Below are 21,219 nucleotides of genomic sequence, written 5' to 3'. Positions count from 1 at the left end.
GTTCATCCCCCTTCGCTGCAACTGATTTAAACCGCCTGAGAAACAAGTGTGATAAAACTCATGAAATTTACTAGCTGCTATTTACTCTTTGTACCAGATATGTAAGTTACAGACCCAGAGGGGACCATTTGCAAGGTGATAAGTCACATGTTAAGAGTTAGGCTCATTAATGCTGTTAGGAAATATGCAAACAGATGCATAATGCATATGTGAGTATGCAGGTGTATAATTCAAACTGAGCACATCCAGGGCCTCCCATCATAAACAAATACAGGGGAAGAGATGAATTAACCAGTTTAGACAAAAATTCTTCAGTATGAGTTCACAGGCAGTAAGTGTACTCTGCTACTTTCTTTAAATGAATTTCCTGGTAAATTGGGAATAAAAATAGTTCTTGTGGGGCGCCTGGGTGGCTTAGTCGGTTAAGCGTCCGACTTTCACTTAGGTCATGATCTCACGGTTTGTGGGTTCGAGCCCCGCGTCGGGCTCTGTGCTGACTGGCCGGCTCAGAGCCTGGAGCCTGTTTCAATCTGTGACTCCCTCTCTCTCTGACCCTCCCCTGCTCACGCTGTCTCTCTCTCTCCTAGAAATAAATAAAACATTAAAAAAAATTTAAAAAAAAAATAGTTCTTGAAAGCATCATTGTGCCCCTGATCTATCTACCTCTCTCTCTATGTTTTGATATAACAGCTCCACCTTTCACATAATTTGGAAACAAATGGAATTAGTAAGGGGAAAATGGAACTGTAGGGGTGCCTGGGCGGGTCAGTCAAGCAACTGACTCGATTTTGGCTCAGGTCATGATCTCATGGTTTGCGAGGCTGAGTCTAGCGTGGAGCCTGCTTGGGATTCTCTCTCTCTCTCTCTCTCTCTCTCTCTCTGCCCCTACCCCTGTTTGCACTCTCTCTCTCTCAAACTTAAAAAAATAAAATAAAATATGCTATTAGCTGCTTAACAACTTCTTAATGATAAATGAACCCACTCTCTCTGTATCAAAATAAATAAACTTTAAAAAAATGAGACACTGTAACTCAAAAAGAATAGTAAGCTGGGGCACCTGGGTGGCTTGGTCGGTTGGGCGTCCGACTTTCGCTTGGGTCATGATCTCGCGGTTCGTGGGTTCGAGCCCCGCGTCGGGCTCTGTGCTGACTGCCAACTCGGAGCCTGGAGCCTGTTTCAGTCTGTGACTCCCTCTCTCTCTGGCCCTCCCCTGCTCACGCTGTCTCTCTCTCTCTCTCCTAGAAATAATAAATTAAAAAATTAAAAAAAAAAAAAAGAATAGTAAGCTGGCTGTATCAAATGAAATGTGAGTATAATGTTTCATAATGGGAGAAAATTATAGCGAATAGGTTATAGAGTGATGACAAGTCTTCTGACCAGTCAGACTTTGGGTGATCAAAGTATCAACATGTATCAGACAATAATCAGTCATTTTAGCTTGCAAATAATGTGGGAAGTGAACCTTTAGAAATTTCAAGTCACCAAACAGGGATGTGCAGAAATTAACTTTTTTTTTTATTATATATCATATAATGTAGTAGTAAAGTTTGTTTGAAGTGCATGAATAAAAAGTTAGTGAAATTACAGGAGGAACAATCTATATAGCAATAAGAGGTGCATTCCTTGTGCATCTGAAAGGAAAAGAAAAAAGAGTTTTCACTCATTTTGGCCTAAAACTTAGTGTCAGGTTCCCAGGATTCTGACATCAGAACCCGGATAACGCTGATTAGAACCATAGGGGCTTTACAATAAAAGCTAAAATATTGACCATATGATGGCAAAAAGTCTTATTTTGTGGTTAACTGATTCTCTTCTAGCTACTCTCTGATGAAGTTGGTGGCGCTGTGGAGGAGGACCGCCGCCTCCTGGACGAGGATCGGGACCGCTCAGCGTTGTAGGGGACATGCTTGTCATAGTTCTCCATCTGAGCCTCCATGACCTCTCTCTGCTGCTGCCTGATGGTCTGGCTGATGAGCCCCGGGAGGGCGTGGATGCTGCCAATCAAAGTCTCTAGTTTTGTTTCCACAGTAACAATCCTCTTCTCAAAGTCTTCGCTCCGTTCATTTAGGTCGGAAATCATGTCATACATGATGTTCTGGGTCTGGAAAACAGGATGGGCATGAGTAGGGCAACCTGGAAGTCAAGGTTTCATGCCACCTGCCCAGGAAGCAAGCTGTCCGCTCTCTTCAACCCTTTGTTGAAGCTGTCTTTCTGTCTCATTTCCCTCTAGAGGGCCCCCCACGGGGGCTCATCTGGTTAAGTGTCCCACTCTTGATTTTGGCTCAGGTCATGATCTCACAGTTTGTGAGATGGAGCCCCATGTCGGGCTCTGTGCTGCCAGCTAGGAGCTGCTTGGGATTCTCTCTCTCTCTCTCTCTCTCTCTCTCTCTCTTGCTGCTTTCCCTCTCTCTAACTTAAAAAAATGTGCTCTTAGCTGCTTAACAACCTCATAATGATGATAAATGAACCGGCTGAATAAGGGAGATACTGTTCCAGATACAGGTGCATAGTTTGAGTGTGGTCATGGAGGCAGAGACAGTAGTTTTATTTTTTACTACCTAGTCTGGAGACTCTGTGAGCAACATTCATTCATTCAGAAAATACTGAATGCTTATGGCAAGACAGCCCTAGAGCTGTCATAGTAAGCAGGGCACAAAAGAAATAATTTGACAGAAATAGCATCTTGTCTCATCAATAATCTCCTGAGGTGACATTATGCAGTATATATTTATAATATTAATTCTATATCTAGTAAGATGTTATACTTTATATTACTTCCAAGCAGTCTCTTTTATCATTTGACCTTGGACTGATGCTCCAGACCATGGAGTCTGCCCCATGATTGTTCAAGATGTGTCTATGTGAGAGCCATGTTTGTAAGGATTATTGAGAACATCTTTGAGTCTCGTATATGTGCTGCCCACCTTAAATGTATGATATATGTATGCTGCCCTTCGGGTAAGTTTTTGAAGACTTCACTGTCTTCTATTCATAAGATCTCAAATATTCAACTTTTACATAGTTATATAGTATGTGTTATTGATATACATGAAAAGGAATATAATTGTGTTATTTCATGAAACTAAGACAAACAGGTGTGATTTTCATAGATGATACTGGAAGCTTTATAAAGGACACAACTGATTTATCAAACAAACAACAGAACATATTGAGAGAGGCCCCTTTAAAAGCATTTGTGTTTAAAGGCTGAAAATTTCCACACAGGCTACTCTAATACCTCTTTTGGACTTAGTTCAGGAAAATGTCAGGTCATTGATGACAAATACTCACATTAAGAAATATATATTTGTTTAGGGGCGCCCAGGTGGCTCAGTTGGTTAAGTGTCTGACTTGGGCTCAGGTCATGATCTCATGGTTCGTGAATTCGAGCCCCGCATTGGTCTCTGTGCTGACAGCTCAGAGCCTGGCGTCTGCTTCGTATTCTGTGTCTTCCTCTCCCTCTGTCCCTCCCCTGCTTGTGCTCTGTCTCTCCTGCTCTTAAAAATAAATAAAATATTTAAACAAATCAAAAAATATATTTGTTTAAATGCTTATTATGAGAGAGAGAATGTGAGAGAGGGGCAAAGAGAGAAAACACACATGAGAGAGCATTTTAAGCTGGCTCCATGCTCAGTGTGGATCCTGATGCAGGGTTGATCCCATGAACCATGAGATCATGACCTGAGCTGAAATCAAGGGAAGGATGTTTATCTGACTGAGCCATGCAGGCACCCCTAAATATTCATATTTTTAAAGTAGAGTTTACTTGAAAGGGACAATCGAAATCAACCAGATAAATCTTGTAAATGTGAAAGAAGAATCTGGGAACTATTCATGTCTTTTTAAAAAGTAGTATGAGTTTTTTAAATAATGAAAAGAGAGTCCTAAATTATGAAAACCAATTCCCTTTTTTTAAAAAAATGATGATTTTCATGTTAAGATGTAATTTCTTGTATCTCTAAAAAAACTATTTCACATTCTTCTGGGTTGGCTTCAAAGTAAATAAAAAAATATTATTGATGAATCGTATGTAGCCCTGAAGGTCAGGGTCAAAGCCAGGATGTAGTTCTTCTCTTAGAGGGTGAGACTGAATGACAAATACAAAACCCAATGGTATTGTCTCATAGTCCATGTACATTTCCTATGGTACTTTCAAGTGACTGTAATCAGGAAGGCTTTTAGAATGGGGCTTGAATAATTTATATAGGGAGAGAGCGTATGAAGAGTTTTAGAAAAAAATCTTTTATTGTGGACCATCATGTTAGGGCTAATTGTTGGCTTCATGCGTGAAATAAGTTTTGGGTGTCCTCCTCCCAATGTGCCATCAGTCCCTGTGCAATGCTCCATTCCAACACACCTCATCGTGAGGGCTGAGACACCAAGCTTACCTTTGCCAGGTCCACCAAGGTATTGGCTTGGTCATTCAGTTTCCTCTGCTCCATTTTTACACTTCTTAATCTAAAAGACAGAATCTCAAGTCAGAAACCTTCCTTCCTCTCTCCTGCTGTCATCCGCCTTCCAAAGAGCATGCATAAAATCGACAAGAGCAAATAACTGCATGGATAATGCCTTGAATATTTGGGGGTCAAGTTCAAACTGGTTATGTATCTGGAACAATGAGGAGCATGCTTCCCCAACACCGCAAAAAGGAAAGGAGAGAGAGTAAGAGATGAGGTGTTCTTAGGACAACTATTTACCAGGGAGTTAAAAGTTGAATTGGGAGAAAAGGCTCATAAGGATTTAACCATATGAGAAAAGCCAAAACATTCCTTAAAATCCCAGTATCGTTTCAAATAGACATAGGAAGAAATAGGCAAAGCGACGGGACTTTCACCAATGTTGGAGCAGTGAGCACCTTCCTATGCCTACATGACTAGATACGCAGGATGGCCCTGTTCAGTTGGAGATGGATTGGGTTAGGTATTTGAACCTGATGAGAACACAGTGATAAGTGAGATTCTTAGTAGCAAAAATAAGACTTTTATTCAACCAGCAGCAAGAGAACCCAAAACACATAAGTCTCTTATTCTTCATTGTGTTTTGCTTGACCTTTATCTTAAACTGCCATTGAATTGGAAGGGAGGCCAGGCCAATGCCTTGGGAGAATTTCCCTCAATTTTTTATTGTAGATGAAAGTCAGCGGACAATTAAAATGTCTGACAGATGGGATTTCTGGTTTTAAAGTTACTTTTAAATATCAGTGCGTATATCTGATGGACAGTCAGAACACTGCTATTTTTAAAAAAATCTTAATGATGACTCTTACTAGGCCTTACCTTATTCACTATAATTCTTTTTAAAAAAAATATTTAATGATTATTCCATATGAAGAAATTAAGATTTTTCCAACATGAGAAAAGGGGTTTATTCTTTTGGCCAACAGTCTGAGTCATGCTCCAAACTAGAAGCAAGTCTTTCTTAACTACTTAGTTTAAAAAAAAGAAAAGAAAACAAAATCCATGCTAACCTTATTACCTTGATGATACGTCATTTACAGTAGTGTTGTTGCTGGAGAGAGTAATCTTTGTAATTCCCCAATTTCAATGGAAGGTAATTACCAAAAAAAAAAAAAAAAAAAAAAAAGGATAAAAAATTCACAGGGCAAGATTTTACTGCCAGGGAGATTTTTACAACAAATGTTCAATGGTGTTCAGTGATTTTGTTTTGAAACTACGAATCCCAATATGTCATCAAATCTGTTTGACAGTGAAGACAGACTTCCTTCTGCCAGTATGGGTTTAACTGACACCTGTCTGTAACATGATATTTAACCATGTAAAACAGCTTAAGGTTATAACTTGTCATGGCAAGTCTGTGTTTCCTTATTAGAATGATTGGAACTAAGTTAATTGGCTCCTTTCTATGCTAGTATAGAGATGGACTATGTGTAAGTGTAAAAGGAATTTACAAGTAGGTATTTAAATCTAACAAATTGTTGAGATAGGTTTCTCTATGTACTTACAAGGATTACAATTCTTGATGTACGCCTTTGAAAACCAAGTCCCCTTCCATCCCCCCCCCACTCCTGGCAAAAACAAAACAAAACAAAACAAAAAACCTTTAAACATGTGTGAGGTCATTCTACAGAAATGTACTAGAGAGAACAACGGTGTCAGACGTGGACTCCACTCTCCCTGGCCCTAATTTAACATTCAGTTTCTTACTGTATGAAGTGAGGTGGGTTAGGCCAGGACAGTATTCTGAAGGGCTGTGTTTGTACCAACAGAGGTGTTCTGGATGGCTATGTGATACTCAAACCAGAAGACATTAAATACTAAACCAGATGGAGAGACATTTCCTCCCTTTTATTCTCTTCCAATTCTTGATTATTACAAGAAAAATGTCTCAGGCTGGTCCTCTCCTGTTTTTATCTCCCAACACCTGCTCTTCTCTCCTTTTTGAAAAAAGAGAGCAGGATTTCAGCTGAGACCTTCCTGCCGGCAACAGTTCCGCGGCTAGAATTCAACACCAGTATTTCAAATGTCAGTTGATGCTACCTTTACCTCTCTGTCCTGGGAGTGGGAGCGGGTGTTTTTGTTTTTGTTTTTATTTTAGCCATTTTGTGATAGAGATTTATACCAAGCTTTGTTTTCAAATTCAAGGAATGGGACCTTGAACACATGAATGACTCAAGTCTAGGGAACTGGACCAGAAGCCTCCAGCAACTTGGGAGCATAGGGAAGGCCCTGAGGTTGGCAAGCCCGGTGGAAGGGCCAGTACATGTCCCTTAGCTGAGGTGGGTACTCTGCTCTTGAATTACCATATTATGTTTCTGACAGTAGAATTTTGCCCAGTTTTTTCCCCCCACTAATCTGGAAAGCTGACATAGAGCAGCCTATTGAATCTGGATGCCTTAAGCCCCTTGAACCTAAATCACCTAGCCTTGCTGTTCCTGAGACTGCACCGTAGAATGGGTAGAAAAAGCCTACTTAAAGCTGTAGCTGCCAGAATAGTTTACTTTTTCCGCCCCCCAAAAAGAAGAATAAGGAACGTATGTTGACTTCTTCCTTGTGAACTTCACTTATCACAGGAAAGTATCATGATTTTGGATCACATTTCCATAGCAGCAATCAGACTACTGAAATTCACAAATAAAGGACCCGCTTGGATGCATGCAGCCGGTAGAGAATTCTGCAAATGTCGAGGGGAGCGGCTCACACAACTTACTTCCGGGCTCTATTTTCATTTTGTTGAAATAAAAAGACAAAACAAAAGAAAAGAAACTGTAAAATATTCTGGAACAGAGTAACACAGTGTGGTGTTCAGTTGTGCACAGGGGGCTCGATTCGTTAGCTCAGAGACCCTGTTAAGGCTCTGTAGGATTTTGGCTTGTTGGTCAAGGAAAAACACGGTTCACTTATAGTATCACCATTCATTGCCAGGAGACTCCCCCCCACGTGAAATCCAGCGCTTCCTCCAGAACGAAGGTTCAGAAGGAAGACCTTCTATCAAGTCATCACGGCCTCTTTGATACACGATGTCTAAGTAAACTGCAGGAACTGTTTTGGCCCAATATGAATGTCATAGGGTTGAAAGGACAGTGTTCTACATAGTAGGATGACTATAATGGTGGTGTCGTTTTTTGGACGGTGTCCATCCCTTCCAAGTTGGGGCTTCTTAGAAGCCTGGCTTTCTGAAAGGTGGGCCGTCCAAAACTCAGAGTTAGAGAAATTGTATGTACTGAATTTCTTGGCTCTGAGACAAGTTCATGTAGATTGCTGGGTCTACAGTTGAGACAGAAGAGTTGATAAGCTTTAAGGTTAAAGCTGATACCAGAAAAAGTTTTCAAAGGTATACAGGAACAGAATGCTTCACAGCATTAAGTGATGATCTAAAAAGACAGATCTGTTAGTGAAAAAGAGGACACAAGCCTGGAGAAGCAGGCATCCACCAGAGATGAGGGAGGCCGCGTGTCAGGGAGAGAGGCTGTGAAGTTTGGAAAAGAGGGGAGCCCAGACAGAGCTCTGGAAAAGCTCTCAGGTCAAATCGGAGGATGGGAGAGGCCAGGGAGAAAGCTCTATCAAATGAATTTGTAACTTCTCCCTCAAGCAGCAAGGTCTGATTTCACCCGGTGCTGATTTCACCGAGGCTGATGGTCTCACTATGTCTGAATGGGGGGCAATGGGAGCCTTGCCCTTAAGAATCGAGCCCTATGTGCTTTCCTGTATCACTAACTTAAAATGAGAGATTATGCATGATTAGAATCATTGAGCCAAACCCAGCCCATTTAAATTTTCAGTTATACTTTTTTTTTCTTTTTACAAAGTACCCCCCCGCCACACACCTCAAAGGAAATCTAAGCCCAAGACTAAATTATAAAACAATTCAGAACATTTGAGCTGCTCGAAGCTCATCTACTTTAGAAGTTCATGTTGCTATAGAAGAAACAGAGTGAGAAACGTCAAAGAAGGCAGAAGAATCACGAGGGGTTTCCTCTGTTACTCTATCCTGAAGCAGCATGCGGAAGACCCATGTAAGCTGTACCTCGAAACCCTTAGGATCAGGTCAGGCCACCTTCTAACAATTGCTTAGGGACAATGTATCAACTTTGCTTCCCCCAAATAGTTTTTTGCAGCATATTATAAACATTTTCAAACCTAGAGCAAAGTTGAAAAAACTTACGGTGACCATCCCTAAGCTGTCCCCTGAAGTTTCAGCATGAATGCATTTCATCATAAGACATATAAACTATAAATGTATAAATACCCACCATTCACGCGTGGCTACAAAATTTTTACAGACACTGCAAAAACATTTTCTCCCAGTATTTTTGTTAGATATAAAAACTTACCAATGGCATCAAAGGCCAATTGCATTTCATTATCTAGTTAATGTCATCTAGTTAATGTCTAGTTTCTGTCATCAAGCTGACAGAAAGGTTATAAATAAGACCCCGGAGGAAATGGGGCATGTGGCTGCTTGACCCATAGAGTGACTGCACCTGCCCACACCCACGAAGGTAAGTTTTCTTTTTAATATACTTGAGTAGTATAGTGGCAAAACATTAAAAGTACAAAGAATGCTTTCTCCACAATATACCATGTGTACCTCTTGCATGAATGGTAGGTTCCTACGTGGTATGTGGTTGTGGGTGTGTAGGAATGATCTCTGTGCCAGGAGGGGTGATCCTGGAGGAAGTGGCCTGTCCTCAGAGGTGAAGGCCCAGCATCTCTCAGGATACTCATTCTCTGAGATCTAAACTTGAAGGAATCAAGGTGCGGAGGCTCCACAAGGTGGGGAGGGGTATTTGGTTGTAAAGGTGGCCATGAACTTCAGCAAGCAATTCCCGCTTGTGAGCCAGATCTCCTATACTGTTCCTCTGTGTTTCCCTTTTACAATTTCCCAGACTTTGAAAGACTGTTAATTTAAGATTCTAGCCTTTCCTTACAAGGAGATAGAAAGCATAGTTGTGGGCCCGGTGTGAAGTCACAGAGCTAAAGGCGAAATGACGTCAACTTTGGTGCTGGTGGTGGCGAGATCATGACTGAATAGCTCTGAGTAGCCGGGAGGGCCAGCTGCTCTACCATCCATGCAGAATCTCCCTCTCTTTTAGATCTCAGGGAGCCTGGATTTGATTCTCATGAAGGCAGGCAGCAATTTCTAGATGCAGCCCACATTCCTAGTGATAGTTACTTAAAAAGCACAGTTGGAAGGAGAGGTCAAAGGATAGCATTTGAATGCTTAGTGATTTCCCATAGAATGTGAAGTGTGATATAGTACCTATGAACTACCTAAATATACCAAATAAGAACTCGGAGCTTCAGAGCTTTTCTGGTCTGCTGTGCTAGGCAGCTCTGAGAAGACCCACCTTGCTGTGTAATCAAGATACTTAGTGTTTACCCACCTTTCCATGAGTACCCGGGTAGGCTGCATGAGGATAGCCATGTTTCTGACCCACGCATGTGACTGAGCTGCTCTTGCCCATACAGAAATGGCATTGAGTTAAGAGCAAGGCTGAACGGCCTCAAGACTGATACCCACATGAATGTACTTACGGTAAGGATGCCGCCAGCCTGGGGGAGAAAGAGCTAGTGCTTTCAAGTCATTATTGAAACTTACTACATAGACATTTGTCCTTTCAAAGTCTATGATAGTTATATATAGCATAGAAACAAAATAACATGAAAGAACTTAAGCATATTGAATAAGGGTGGACTGCAGAAAGTCATAATCATGGTAAAAGCACTATAAAATCTGTAATGAACATATAGTAAATAGAAAATCCCCTGAGTCCCAAGTAAAGACTAATTTAAAAATGCAAGTATTAAATCAAGTGTAGGTACTGCCTTCATAGAAAGATGTTGGCAGTCTGTTAAAAAAAAAAACAAAAAACAGAGCGATCATAAACTATTAAATATTTTTCAAGATTTTGCAGTCAATACAAACTAAACATCCTGGGGCAAGCCATATGAATAAATAAGTTATATTAACACATACAATTGCAACTGAAAATATTGTTTCTAAAGAGAGAAACTGAGAAGACATTTTAACTAATATATTAAATGTCTCTGCTTCCAATAACGGATGATTCTGAGTCCAAAAAAGAACTTACAATTTTCTCAGGGTTTCATTTATGAATTATTAAATTGCCAAATAATGTCTTCTGGGAACACACATGACAGTGTTTTCTTTTTTCCCCCTCTCACGAAAGAATAATCACCAAGTGTGGGAATTTGAGACCCAGAGCTACAAAAAGCAGGTTGACAATGAATGAAAACTGGTACTTACTGATGAATAGCTTGCAAGAATTTTCGTTGATGTTTTCTTACTTTTGCATGATCTATCTTTTTTACTAGCTTTGTATTTTTGTAAATTAGCCATGTTTCCCTGAGTACATTGGCAGCTGCGTTTTTCACCTGTTAAGAAAACAAACAAATGAACAAAGCAGTTGATAAATTCCCAGAGCAGAATCCTTTGCAAACATGGCCAGGGGTCCTATTCTTAATCCCAAATATCATGGTAAGTTCTATCTCTCTTTAGTAACTATTTCTCAAAAGAGTATTTTTCTTGAGTCTGTGCCTTTACAAAGTACCTGTGTCCGTCTGGGAACAACATTTAAGTTGAAATATTAGGGAGGTACTGATTTCTTTCTGGGCTAACCTCTACCCATCAGGAACATTGTCATCCAATCATCTTCATTTTAAAAATCATGAGGTGCTTATAACCTGCCTGGCAACATTACAGGGTGGGGGGTGGAAGAGGTTGGAAGAGGTGCTGATTTCTGCACCTTACATTTCATTTGTTGTCCCCATGTTCTTCATTTCCTTGGAGAGAGGCAAAATGCCAGAAGGCCAAGGTGAATCTTGTCTTTTGCAAGTTTGCTTGGCATTTTTGGCTGTGAACTACAGGAAGGACATCTATCCACTGCTCAGTGTCTAAGCAGCCCTATTCTGCCCTTCTCGAGTGATTCAGCAAACTGTATGTCTGTTAGCATGCTTTAATGAGCTGACAGTCGATGTTGTCATGATTTTGTGAGTTAACCTGAGTACACTGCATTTCGAATGGATGGGACAAACCTAAAAGAGAAAAGTGTTTTAGTGACACAGCCAAGACCTACTGAGGCTGATGGAAGGTATGAATAGTTCCCAGTAATATTCAAGCACTTTCTTTCATGATGAGCATCTTCAACAATTCCTGGACGCTGATACAGGCCCAGCCACAGACATGTTCATCCTTACTTGCTCATACTGCAGGGTCTGATGACCCAGAGCTTCCCCTGAGGCTTGTTGTTAATGACTTACTCTAAGAAATTGATCCACTGAATTCTTCTGAGTGATGGATAAAGCCTGTTTCACAAAGAGCAGGCTAATCGGGGGCTGGGTGGAGGAAGATCACTTTTTAAGAAAGGCACTGTGGTAGGGAAGACAGAGCCATGAACTAGACTTCGAAAGTGTTCTAAGTTCTTGACTTTGCACTAACCAAGTCAAGTCAAGTGGATGCGCTAAACCTTGCAGGACTTTAGTTTTCTCTTCCCTACATGAGAAGAGTAGACAGAATTATCACTTGAGTCCGTTTCAGGCCTTAACTGTCAGAAAAGAAGAGTCTTAGAATTACATGACAGCTATGATCCCCAGGAGGTATATACATTTCTTCACTCTGAGCACCCAAAGCATCAGGTTTGGTAGCAGACGGTGAATCTTTTTCATGCTGCTGAAAAGGTTTCTTTTTGAGGGAAATTGCTAGAACCCATTTTAAGAAAATCACTCTTTCTTAAAACTGCTTTTAGCAGTGACTTCGGTTTATAATGCACTTTCTCTGGATATTCATCAGAGTCTGCCCAGAAAGCATTCATTCTGAAACCCGTGGAAAATGAAATGTCAGGTGCTGAGCATTAGCAGTGCGTCTGAGAAATAGCACCTCCATCCACAGTGAAGTTCAAAGGTGTTCTAGTTAAATTCTTTACTCTTCATTCTTACGGAAACACATTTCTCTTCTTTACAGGGGTAGAGAAGGCTTTGATCCTCATGTCCTTTTCAGAGGTAAGGATGCTATATAAAAGACTAAGGGATGAGGACATTGCTTTTATTTTTTATTTACTTTTTTAAAATTAAAGCTTATTTATCTATTTTGAGAGGGATAGAGGGAATCCCAAGTAGGCTCTGTACTGTCAGCACAGAGCCCAATGAGGGGCTCGTACTTCCAAACCGTGAGATCATGACCTGAGTTGAAATCAATAGTTGAGCACTCAACTGACTGAGCCAACCAGGTGGCCTGAGGATCTTGCTTTTAAACAGAGAGGGATAGAAAGTTACTGGCCGCACTGACTGCAGTTCGAATAGGGTCCTTCCACACTAGGAAACAGGAGGGCCAGCTAAGTGAGGTCTCAGCTCTCTGAACAGCTCTAGCTGCCTAGAAGAGGGCAAGGGGCCCTGGTAGACGTCCCCTCCCTGATTTTATCACCCCAAGACACAGAGGAGGAAGCTAGAAAACTTGGTAAAAACAGATGGGACTGTAACACAGCAGTTGAACATAGTAATGTTTGCAGGAGAACAAAATAATTGATTTTGCTTTGGATTCCCATCCACAAACAGCAAATGCCAAATTACCCAAGTTCTTAAATTTTGAACAAGGCGTCCTTGATGTATTTTAAATGATTGTTTTTCCTCTTTGGGATGGCAGGGGAATGGCTGAAGGGGAGCAGGGAACCTCAGTTTCTGAGTTAATGGGGGTAAGTGAACCCCCCAAGTTCTCTGTTGTAGGGTTCACATGCACAAAATGCTTATTGTGGTTGACAGGCTAAAAATGAAAACGATTACTCATCTGAAAACGAAATCCCTACAGCTGCTTTTAAAAATTGTGAAACACAGACATTTATGTTGAAACATTCCCCTTTCTAACTCCCTAGTAGGTTGTGAAAACCAGGAAGAACACTCTGGAAGCATCCTATCTGCTGCTTTTTCAAAACAGCAGTCACAAAACATGTGCCCAAGAGTGGAAACATGTGCCCTCTGCTTACTTGTCACATGTGTCTAGAATAGTAGGTTTTTCTGGTCCCTCTTTGGGTTGGAAGGGACAGGGTGGAAAGCACCTCAGTGTTCCACAAGCTTGAACAATGGGGAACTGTTTGTTACAAGGCCATGATAGCAACCTTATAGGGGAAACTGGAGAGGAGAAGTTGATTTGGAGGGAAAGTTTCCTCTGTTTACGTAGTTATGAACTACGTAATGTCAGGATGTCTAACAGTGTAAGCCTAGAGCTCCATCCTGCCCTTCCAGGGCATTTATAGACTCTAAGAGGACACGAGTATTGTCACTAACCTTTGTGTCTCCCAAGCTCAGGGCTTTGGACATAGGTGGTGATAAGTATTTCGTACCATAGTGTATACTTTGTATAATAAGAACTTTTTGTGTGTGTGTTTTTATTATGTATTTTTGAGAGGGGGGGACAGAATGTGAATGGGGGAGGGACAGAGAGAGAGGGAGACACAGAGTTTGAAGTAGGCTCCAGGCTCTGAGCTGTCAGCACAGAGCCTGGTGTGGAGCTCAAACTCATGAACCATGAGATCATGACTTGAACTGAAGTAGGACGCTCAACTGACTGACTTACCCGGGCACCCTGGATCATAAGAACTTCCAATCATGGGACACAGATATATATTTATACATAAATATATATGGTCAAAGGACCCTCTTGATAAGAAGGGTATATAGGTTACAGAAGAGGTGTAAGATCTAAGTATATCTTCCCTGATTTCCATTTACTAATTCAACAAATTTATGGGGTGTCTACCACATGCTGGATACCATGATGGTTGCTATGGCAGATCATAGATCTAGCCCTCAAAAATTAGTAGCTGTAGTGATTCTTGTGCCAATTAATGAGTCACCCACACTGAGAAGTACTTTCCTAACATCGAGAAATAAGGAGAGTGAGGTGAGGGTTCATTCTTAGTAGGAATCTTCTCCCCTCCCATCATCCCTGCGTCCACAGCCAGGGGAAAAAATGAACATTTGCTCTGCCTGACTCATGCTCCATTCCAATTAAAATCTTTTATCGGAAACATTTTGAAAGGCATATTAATAATCAGGTATGTTGGGAAAACAAAGGCCCTAAAAGCAATAATACTATTAAAGGTAACGGTACTTATGCAGATGCCTTAAAACCACCTTTGAAGTTAAAAAGGTCATGAAATGTTCTACTGCTGACTTCTATAGGTAGTGATGAAATATTATAGCCATAGGTTATAAGGTAAAATATATTTTTCAGGGTAGTAATACTAGATAAACCACAAAAGCACTTAAAAGCTGTTTGACTTTTCAGTGAAACTTTACCTTGCTCAAACCTATATAGATACACGTTAGTAGAGCATTGTTTTAAAGAGGACTTCGTTTATAATTTTCCTTTGCTTTTGACTATTCTGATTGTTATTTAATTGGTTTTTCTTGGTCATTTTCACCCTTGCCTCTCCCTTCAGAGACTTATTTTGGTGCAATGCTTCTACTCTTCTCAGATTTAAGAGAAGGGACATAACCTCTGACTCAAGAAGCAAGAATTTCCTGCCTCTCATTCCCGTAACTATGGCAAAATGGGTAAAATGTTGCTTCACAGACCGTGGGTGATGCCCCCAGGATGCTGGGGACAAACACATACAACACTTCTAAACCTGGACAGTAAGACTACATGCCACTCAAGCCCTCTGTAGAGCTGGTACTTGGGGCTGGGTGAATACTCTAGCTTTGGAACAGGGCAGGGTCAAGTGATCCAGTCACTTTGTGTTTTCACCCATGGGCTGTGTCTCCAAGCACCGTGTAAAAGCTGTAGAGGCTCAATCCTCCAGAATTTCTGTTCGCTTGTTAAGAGACACGTAGGACAAAAAATTATATAACTGTATAACGATGTTCTTATTATGGATCTTATTGAGAATTCCTAACAGGATTGGAAACACCCACAGTGGACGTTAATATGTATAATTATCCTTTATGGTACATCGAGCTGCTTTAAAAATTATGTCTGGGTTCTCAGAATCACTTGTTTTCAAGTTTCTTTCCGAAATGAAAGTACGCAGAGGGCCAAACTCCAGGATTTCTCTGTGGTTCAGACGTGAGTGAGGAGAAATAACATTTCCAAAAGACAGAGCATAGTAAACACACTGACTCTGGAAGGTGATAAATCTATTAAGTTGCTGGTCCCATCTTACTAAAGCCCAGTGACAAGTTATTGTCCTTAGGCTTTCATTTTGAAATCATTAGATTATTCTTGGTATGTGGCCATTTTTTTTACTTCCTCTAGTTTATTTATTTTTACAAATAGTTTATTGTCAAATTAGTTTCCACATAACACCCAGTGCTCATCCCGACGAGTGCCCTCCTCCATGCCCATCCTCCCTCCGCCCTACATCCATTAGTCCTCAGTTTTTGTCAGCATTCAAGAGTCTCTTATGGTTTGCCTCTCTCCCTTTCCCCCACCATTTCCTCCTTTCTTCTCCCCCTTTTTCCTCTGTTAAGTTCCTCCTAATCTTCCTATATTTGCAAACATATGTTATTTTTCCTTCTCTGCCTGACTTATTTCGCTCAGCATAACACCCTCAAGGTCCATCCATGTTGCTACACACGGCCAGATTTCATTGTTTCTCATTGCCATGTAGTATTCTATGGTATAGATAAACCACATCTTCTTGATCCGTTGGTATGTGGCCATTTTTAAAATGTAGAATGGCATGTAAACTTTTGTAATTACATAGAACAGTATCCCTTAATAGATTGTGCAATGAATAGCGTTCTGTACTTTCACACGTAGTATTTCATGTGGCTAATGTTGTCAAACAGGGAAATGATTTCTGTGTGAAATTGTTCCTGTGAAAACTTGTGCACGGTGAATAATTTTTCATGGAAATTGTTCAATTCAGTTAAGAAACCCAAGGGGAGGCTTGGAAAGTGACATTTCTTCCCAGAAGAATAATCATTTGTTTAACATTCATACTGCTTTTTCTTTATAGTCATGTTCAGATTCCAGAATGTCTATAATCATTACCTCTGTTGACCATGAGAAAAAATGACTTCTGCACAGTGCTTCAAAGGCTAGTGGTAGTTTTCTCTAGTGGTAAGGAGCACCCTTGACCTTATAGTTTTAGGCTTCTTCTTGGTAAGTATGAATGGTGTTTGGGTCCTTGTTTACTCTCTCATGTCCCAGAATCATTCATGAATTATTCAGATTTTAGAACTTTTGAAATTGTAGTTGACATACAAATGACATTAGTTGCATGTGTACAACATAGTGACTTGACAGTTCTACATGTTACAACATGCTCAGCCTAAGTATAGTTACATCTTTATGTCACTGTACAAAGTTGTTACAAGAATATGAACTATATTCCCAATGCTGTACTGTTCATCCCTGTGACTTGCTTATTTTATAACTGGAAGTTGGTATGTCTTAATCCCCTTCAATTATTTTGCCCATCCCATACCCCACACCCCTCTGGCAACCATCAGTTGGTTCTGGGTATTTAAAAGCTTGGTTTTTTAAGTCTCTCTCTTTTTTTTTTTTTACTTTGTTTATTCGTTTGTTTCTTAACTTCTACATGTGAGTGAAATCATCTGGCATTTGCATTTGTCTGACTTATTTTACTTAGCATTATACTTTCTGGCTCAATCTATATTGTTGCAATATTTCACTCTTTTTTATGGTTGAGTAATATTCCATGTGTATATCTGTATCATACCTTCTTTATCCATTCCTCTGCTGATTGAAACTTACATTGCTTCCATATCTTCACTATTTTAAATAATGCAATAAATATAGGAGTGCATATATCCTTCCCAATTAGTGTTTTTATTTTCAGTATCCAGAGCTGGATTGTATAGTATTTCAATTTTTAATCTTTTTTTTCTAGGTATGACTATAATATTTTCCATAGTGGCTGCACCCATTTACAGTCCCACCAACAGTGCACATGGGTTTCCTTTTCTCCACATCTTTGTCATCACCTGTTATATCTTGTCTTTCTGATACTGTTTCGATTTGATTTTGATGAGTGATGTTGAGCATCTTTTCATGTACCTGTTAGTCATCTGTATGTCTTCTCTGGAAAATTTCTGTTTTCAGTCTCTCTATCCATTTAAAAAAAATGTTTATTTTGAGAGAGAGAAGGGGAGGGGCATGGAGAGAGAAAGGAAAAGAGAATCTCAAGCAGACTGTATGTGCTCTCAGTGCAGAGCCCAATGTGGGGCTCGAACTCATGAACCATGAGATCATGACCTGAGCCAAAATCAAGAATCGGAAGCTTAACAGACTGAGCCACCCAGACACCCCTATCTATCAATTTTTAATTGGATTATTTGTTCTTCTTGGTGTTTAAAGCAGTTCTTTACTATCTTGAAAATTAACCCCCTATCGATAAATCATTTGCAAATATATTCTCCCTTTCAGTAGGTAGATTGCCTTTTTATTTTGTTGGTGGATGAATCTTTTTAATGTAACATTAAATGTGGTTTGCTCACATTTTGCTGAGAATATTTGTATCTATGTTCATCAGAAATATTGGTCTCTAATTTTCTTTTCTTTTTTCTTTTTTTGTAGTGTCTTTGGTTTTGAATTCAGGTTAGTGCTGGCCGTGTAGAATAGAAGCATTCTTTCCTCCTCTAACTTTTTGGAATAGCATGAGAAGGAAATGTGTTAGCTCTTCTCTAAATGTTTGGTAGAATTTCCCTGTGAAACCATTTGGTCTTGGACATTTGTTTGTTGGGAGTTGATTATTATTATTAGTAGTCAGTATGGGTTCAATTTTATTACTAGGAATTAGTGTGTTCAGATTTTCTACTTTCTGATTCAGTCTTGGAAGACTGTATGTTTTTAAGAAGTTATCCATTTCTTCTAGATTGTCCACTTTGTTGGTGTGTAATTTTTTTTAGGAGTCTCTCATCTTTTTCATTTCTGTGGTGTTAACTATTTCTCCTCTTTCATTTCTGATTTTATATTTGAGTGCCTGCTTTTTTTCCCCCCATGAACACTCTGGCTAAGGGCTTATCAATTTTCTTTACTTTTTCAGTGAATCTGCTCTTAATTTCATTGATCCTTTCTATTCTTTTTTGGCTCTGAGTTTTATTATTCCTTTCGCTCTACTAACTTTGGGCATAATGTATTCTTTTTTCTAGCTTATTTAAATGTAAGGTTCAATTGTGTATTTATGATTTTTCTTGTTTCTTGAGGTAGGCTTGTATTGTTATGAATTTCCCTCTAAGAAATGCTTTTGTTGCATCCCTGATGCTTTGGACTGCTGTATTTCCATTGCCATTTGTCTAAAGGTATATATATTTTAATTCCCCTTTGATTTCTTCATAGATCAATTGGTTATTTAATAGCATGTTGTATAGCCTCCATGTATTTTTTCCAGTTTTTCTCTTGTAATTGATTTCTATTACAATTAGACCGGAAAAGATGTGTTGTGACCGGAAAAGATGCTTGATATGATTTCAGTCTTCTTAAATTTATTGAGCTTTGTTTTATGGCCTAATATGTGATCTTTCCTGAAGAGTATTCCATACACACTTGAGGAGAAAATGTATTCTGCTGTTTTGGGATGGAATGTACTGTGTATATCTGTTAGGTGCATCTGGTCTGATGTGTGTTCAAAGCCACTGTTTCCTGGTTGATTCTGTTTGGATGATCTATCCGTTGATGTAAGCGAAGGATTAAAGCCTCCTATTATTGTATTACTGTCAATTTCTCCTTTTGTGTCTGTTAATATTTGCTGGTGTATTTAGGTTGAGTATATAGATATTTATGATTGTTATGTCCTCTTGTTGGCCTGAGCCCTTTATCATTATGTAGCACCTTTCTTGGTCTATGATTACAGCCTTGGTTTAAAGTCTATTTTGCTTGAGATATGTATTGCTACCCCAGATTTTTTCACCTTCCATTTGCATAGAATATATTTTTCTATTCCTTCACTTTCAGTCTGTATGTGTCCCTATGTCTGAAGTGAGTCTCTTGTAGGCAGCATAGAGATGGGTCCTATTTTCCTATCCATTCAGTTGCCTTGTGTCTTTTGATTGTATCATTTAGTCCACTTTCATTTGAAGTTATTGTTGACAGGTATGTACTTATTGCCATTTTGTTATTTTCTGGTTGTTTCTGTAGCTCTTCTCTGTTTCTTTCTTCTCTTGCTCTCTCCTGTTTGATAGCTTTCTGTAGCTTTGTGTTAGGATTCTGTTTCTTTTGTGTGAACTTATTACTTACTCATGTTTGGCCTGTAGTTAAAACAAAGTGCATGTATAATATCCAATGTGAATAACAGTCCATTCTAAGGATTGCTCAGGTTCGAAGGCATTCTAAAAGCACTACCTTTCTATTTGCCACTCAGGTTCTATGTGTATGACATCATATTTTACATCTTTTGTATATCCCTTAACTAATTTTTGTAGATGTGATTTTTCTACTTTTGTCTTTTACCATTGACACTAGTTTTATTAAGTCACACCTTTACTACATATATGCTTTTACCAGTGAAATTTTTTCCTTTCATAATTTCATTAAGACCCTTCTTTCCCACTTAAAGAAGTCTCTTTAACATTTCTTTTAAGGACGATTTAGTGGTAATGAACTCCTTTAGCTTTTGTTTGTCTAGGAATCTCTTTATGTCTCCTTAAGTTCTGAATAATAAACTAGCTGCGTAGAATATTCTTGACTGTAGGTTTTTTCCCTTCAGTGGTTTTAATAGAGCAATGCCACTCCCTTCTCACCTGAAGAATCTGCTAAAACCTAAGCTAATAGCTTTATGGGGTTTCCCTTATACATAACTAGTTGCTTTTCCCTTGCTACTTTTAAGATTCTCTGTTTATCTTTAACTCTTGCCATTTTAATTATTTTGTGTTGCAGTGTAGACATCTTTGGATTCATCTTGTTTGGGGTTCTCTGTGGTTCCTGGACCTGGATGCCAGTTTCCTTCCCCCAGGTTAGAGAACTTTTCAGCCCCTTTCTCTGTCTGGCTTCTGGGACCCCCTATAATGTGAGTTACTCTGTCTTCTAGATTACTGATCTGTTTTCTGCAACCTTTAATCTCTTGTTGATTCCATCCAGTGTATTTGATTCCCTCTAGTGTGTTTTTCACTTGTTACTCTATTCTTCAGCTCCGACTGGTTCTTTATATTTTCTATCTCTGTTGAAGTTCTCAGTTCACTCTTCCCTCAAGTCTGGTGAGCATCTTTATGACCATTACTTTGAACCCTTTTTCAGGTAAATTGTTTACCTCATTTTGTTTGGTTGTCTTTCTTGGATTTTATCTTTTTCTTTCTTTTCGAACATACTCCTCTGTGCCCTGATTTTGTCTCACTCTCCATGTTTGTTACAATGTGTTAGGTAGATCAGCTAAATCTCCGTGGGATCCCTTGTGCAGTCCACCCTGCGCAGCAGAACCAGGTGCTCCAGGGATGTCTGCTGTTTGAGTTACGTGTGCCCTCCTGTTGTGCCTGGGCTTGACTGCTCTGGGCCCACTGGTAGATGAGGCTGGGCCCTCCTCCCTGGGGCAGTAGTTGCTTCAGGGGGATGCTTGCTGAGTGCAGTGGGGTGAATAGTGCTAGCAAGGAAGATGGAGAGTATCAAAAATGGTTGCTGCAAAGTCTGGCCACCCAGGCTACAGGAAAGCAAAAAAAAAAAAAAAAAAGTGTCCACCAGCACTTTCATTCCTGAAGAAAGTTCCTACCCATCCTTGCCTCTCCAGCATATACCCTAAAATTAGTCAATAAATCTCCTTCATGTATAATCTAGGTGCTTTCCAGTCTG

General features: G+C 39.8%; 1 protein-coding gene across 2 annotated transcripts in view; it reads right to left on the bottom strand.

Annotated features, from left to right (window-relative positions):
• Nucleotides 1–1,502: 1,502 nt before the first annotated feature.
• Nucleotides 1,503–21,219, bottom strand: part of KCNN2 (potassium calcium-activated channel subfamily N member 2) — a 215,890-nt gene continuing 196,173 nt past the window's right edge. Inside the window, exons 8-10 of one of the 2 annotated variants that reach the window (XM_039254648.1) lie at nucleotides 10,729–10,856; nucleotides 4,389–4,458; nucleotides 1,503–2,101 (exon numbers count right to left, since the gene is read on the bottom strand). In XM_039254648.1, the coding sequence (XP_039110579.1) occupies nucleotides 1,814–2,101; nucleotides 4,389–4,458; nucleotides 10,729–10,856 (486 nt within the window). In that variant the 3' untranslated portion in view covers nucleotides 1,503–1,813. The remainder of the gene's footprint in view (nucleotides 2,102–4,388; nucleotides 4,459–10,728; nucleotides 10,857–21,219) is intronic. The other variant, XM_039254650.1, reaches the window with a different exon arrangement.

This window comes from Hyaena hyaena, unplaced genomic scaffold (assembly GCF_003009895.1).
Source record: "Hyaena hyaena isolate Hyena2069 unplaced genomic scaffold, ASM300989v1 scaffold_499, whole genome shotgun sequence".
Classification (NCBI taxonomy): Eukaryota; Metazoa; Chordata; class Mammalia; order Carnivora; family Hyaenidae; genus Hyaena; species Hyaena hyaena.
This window is presented reverse-complemented; position numbering and strand designations above follow the sequence as displayed.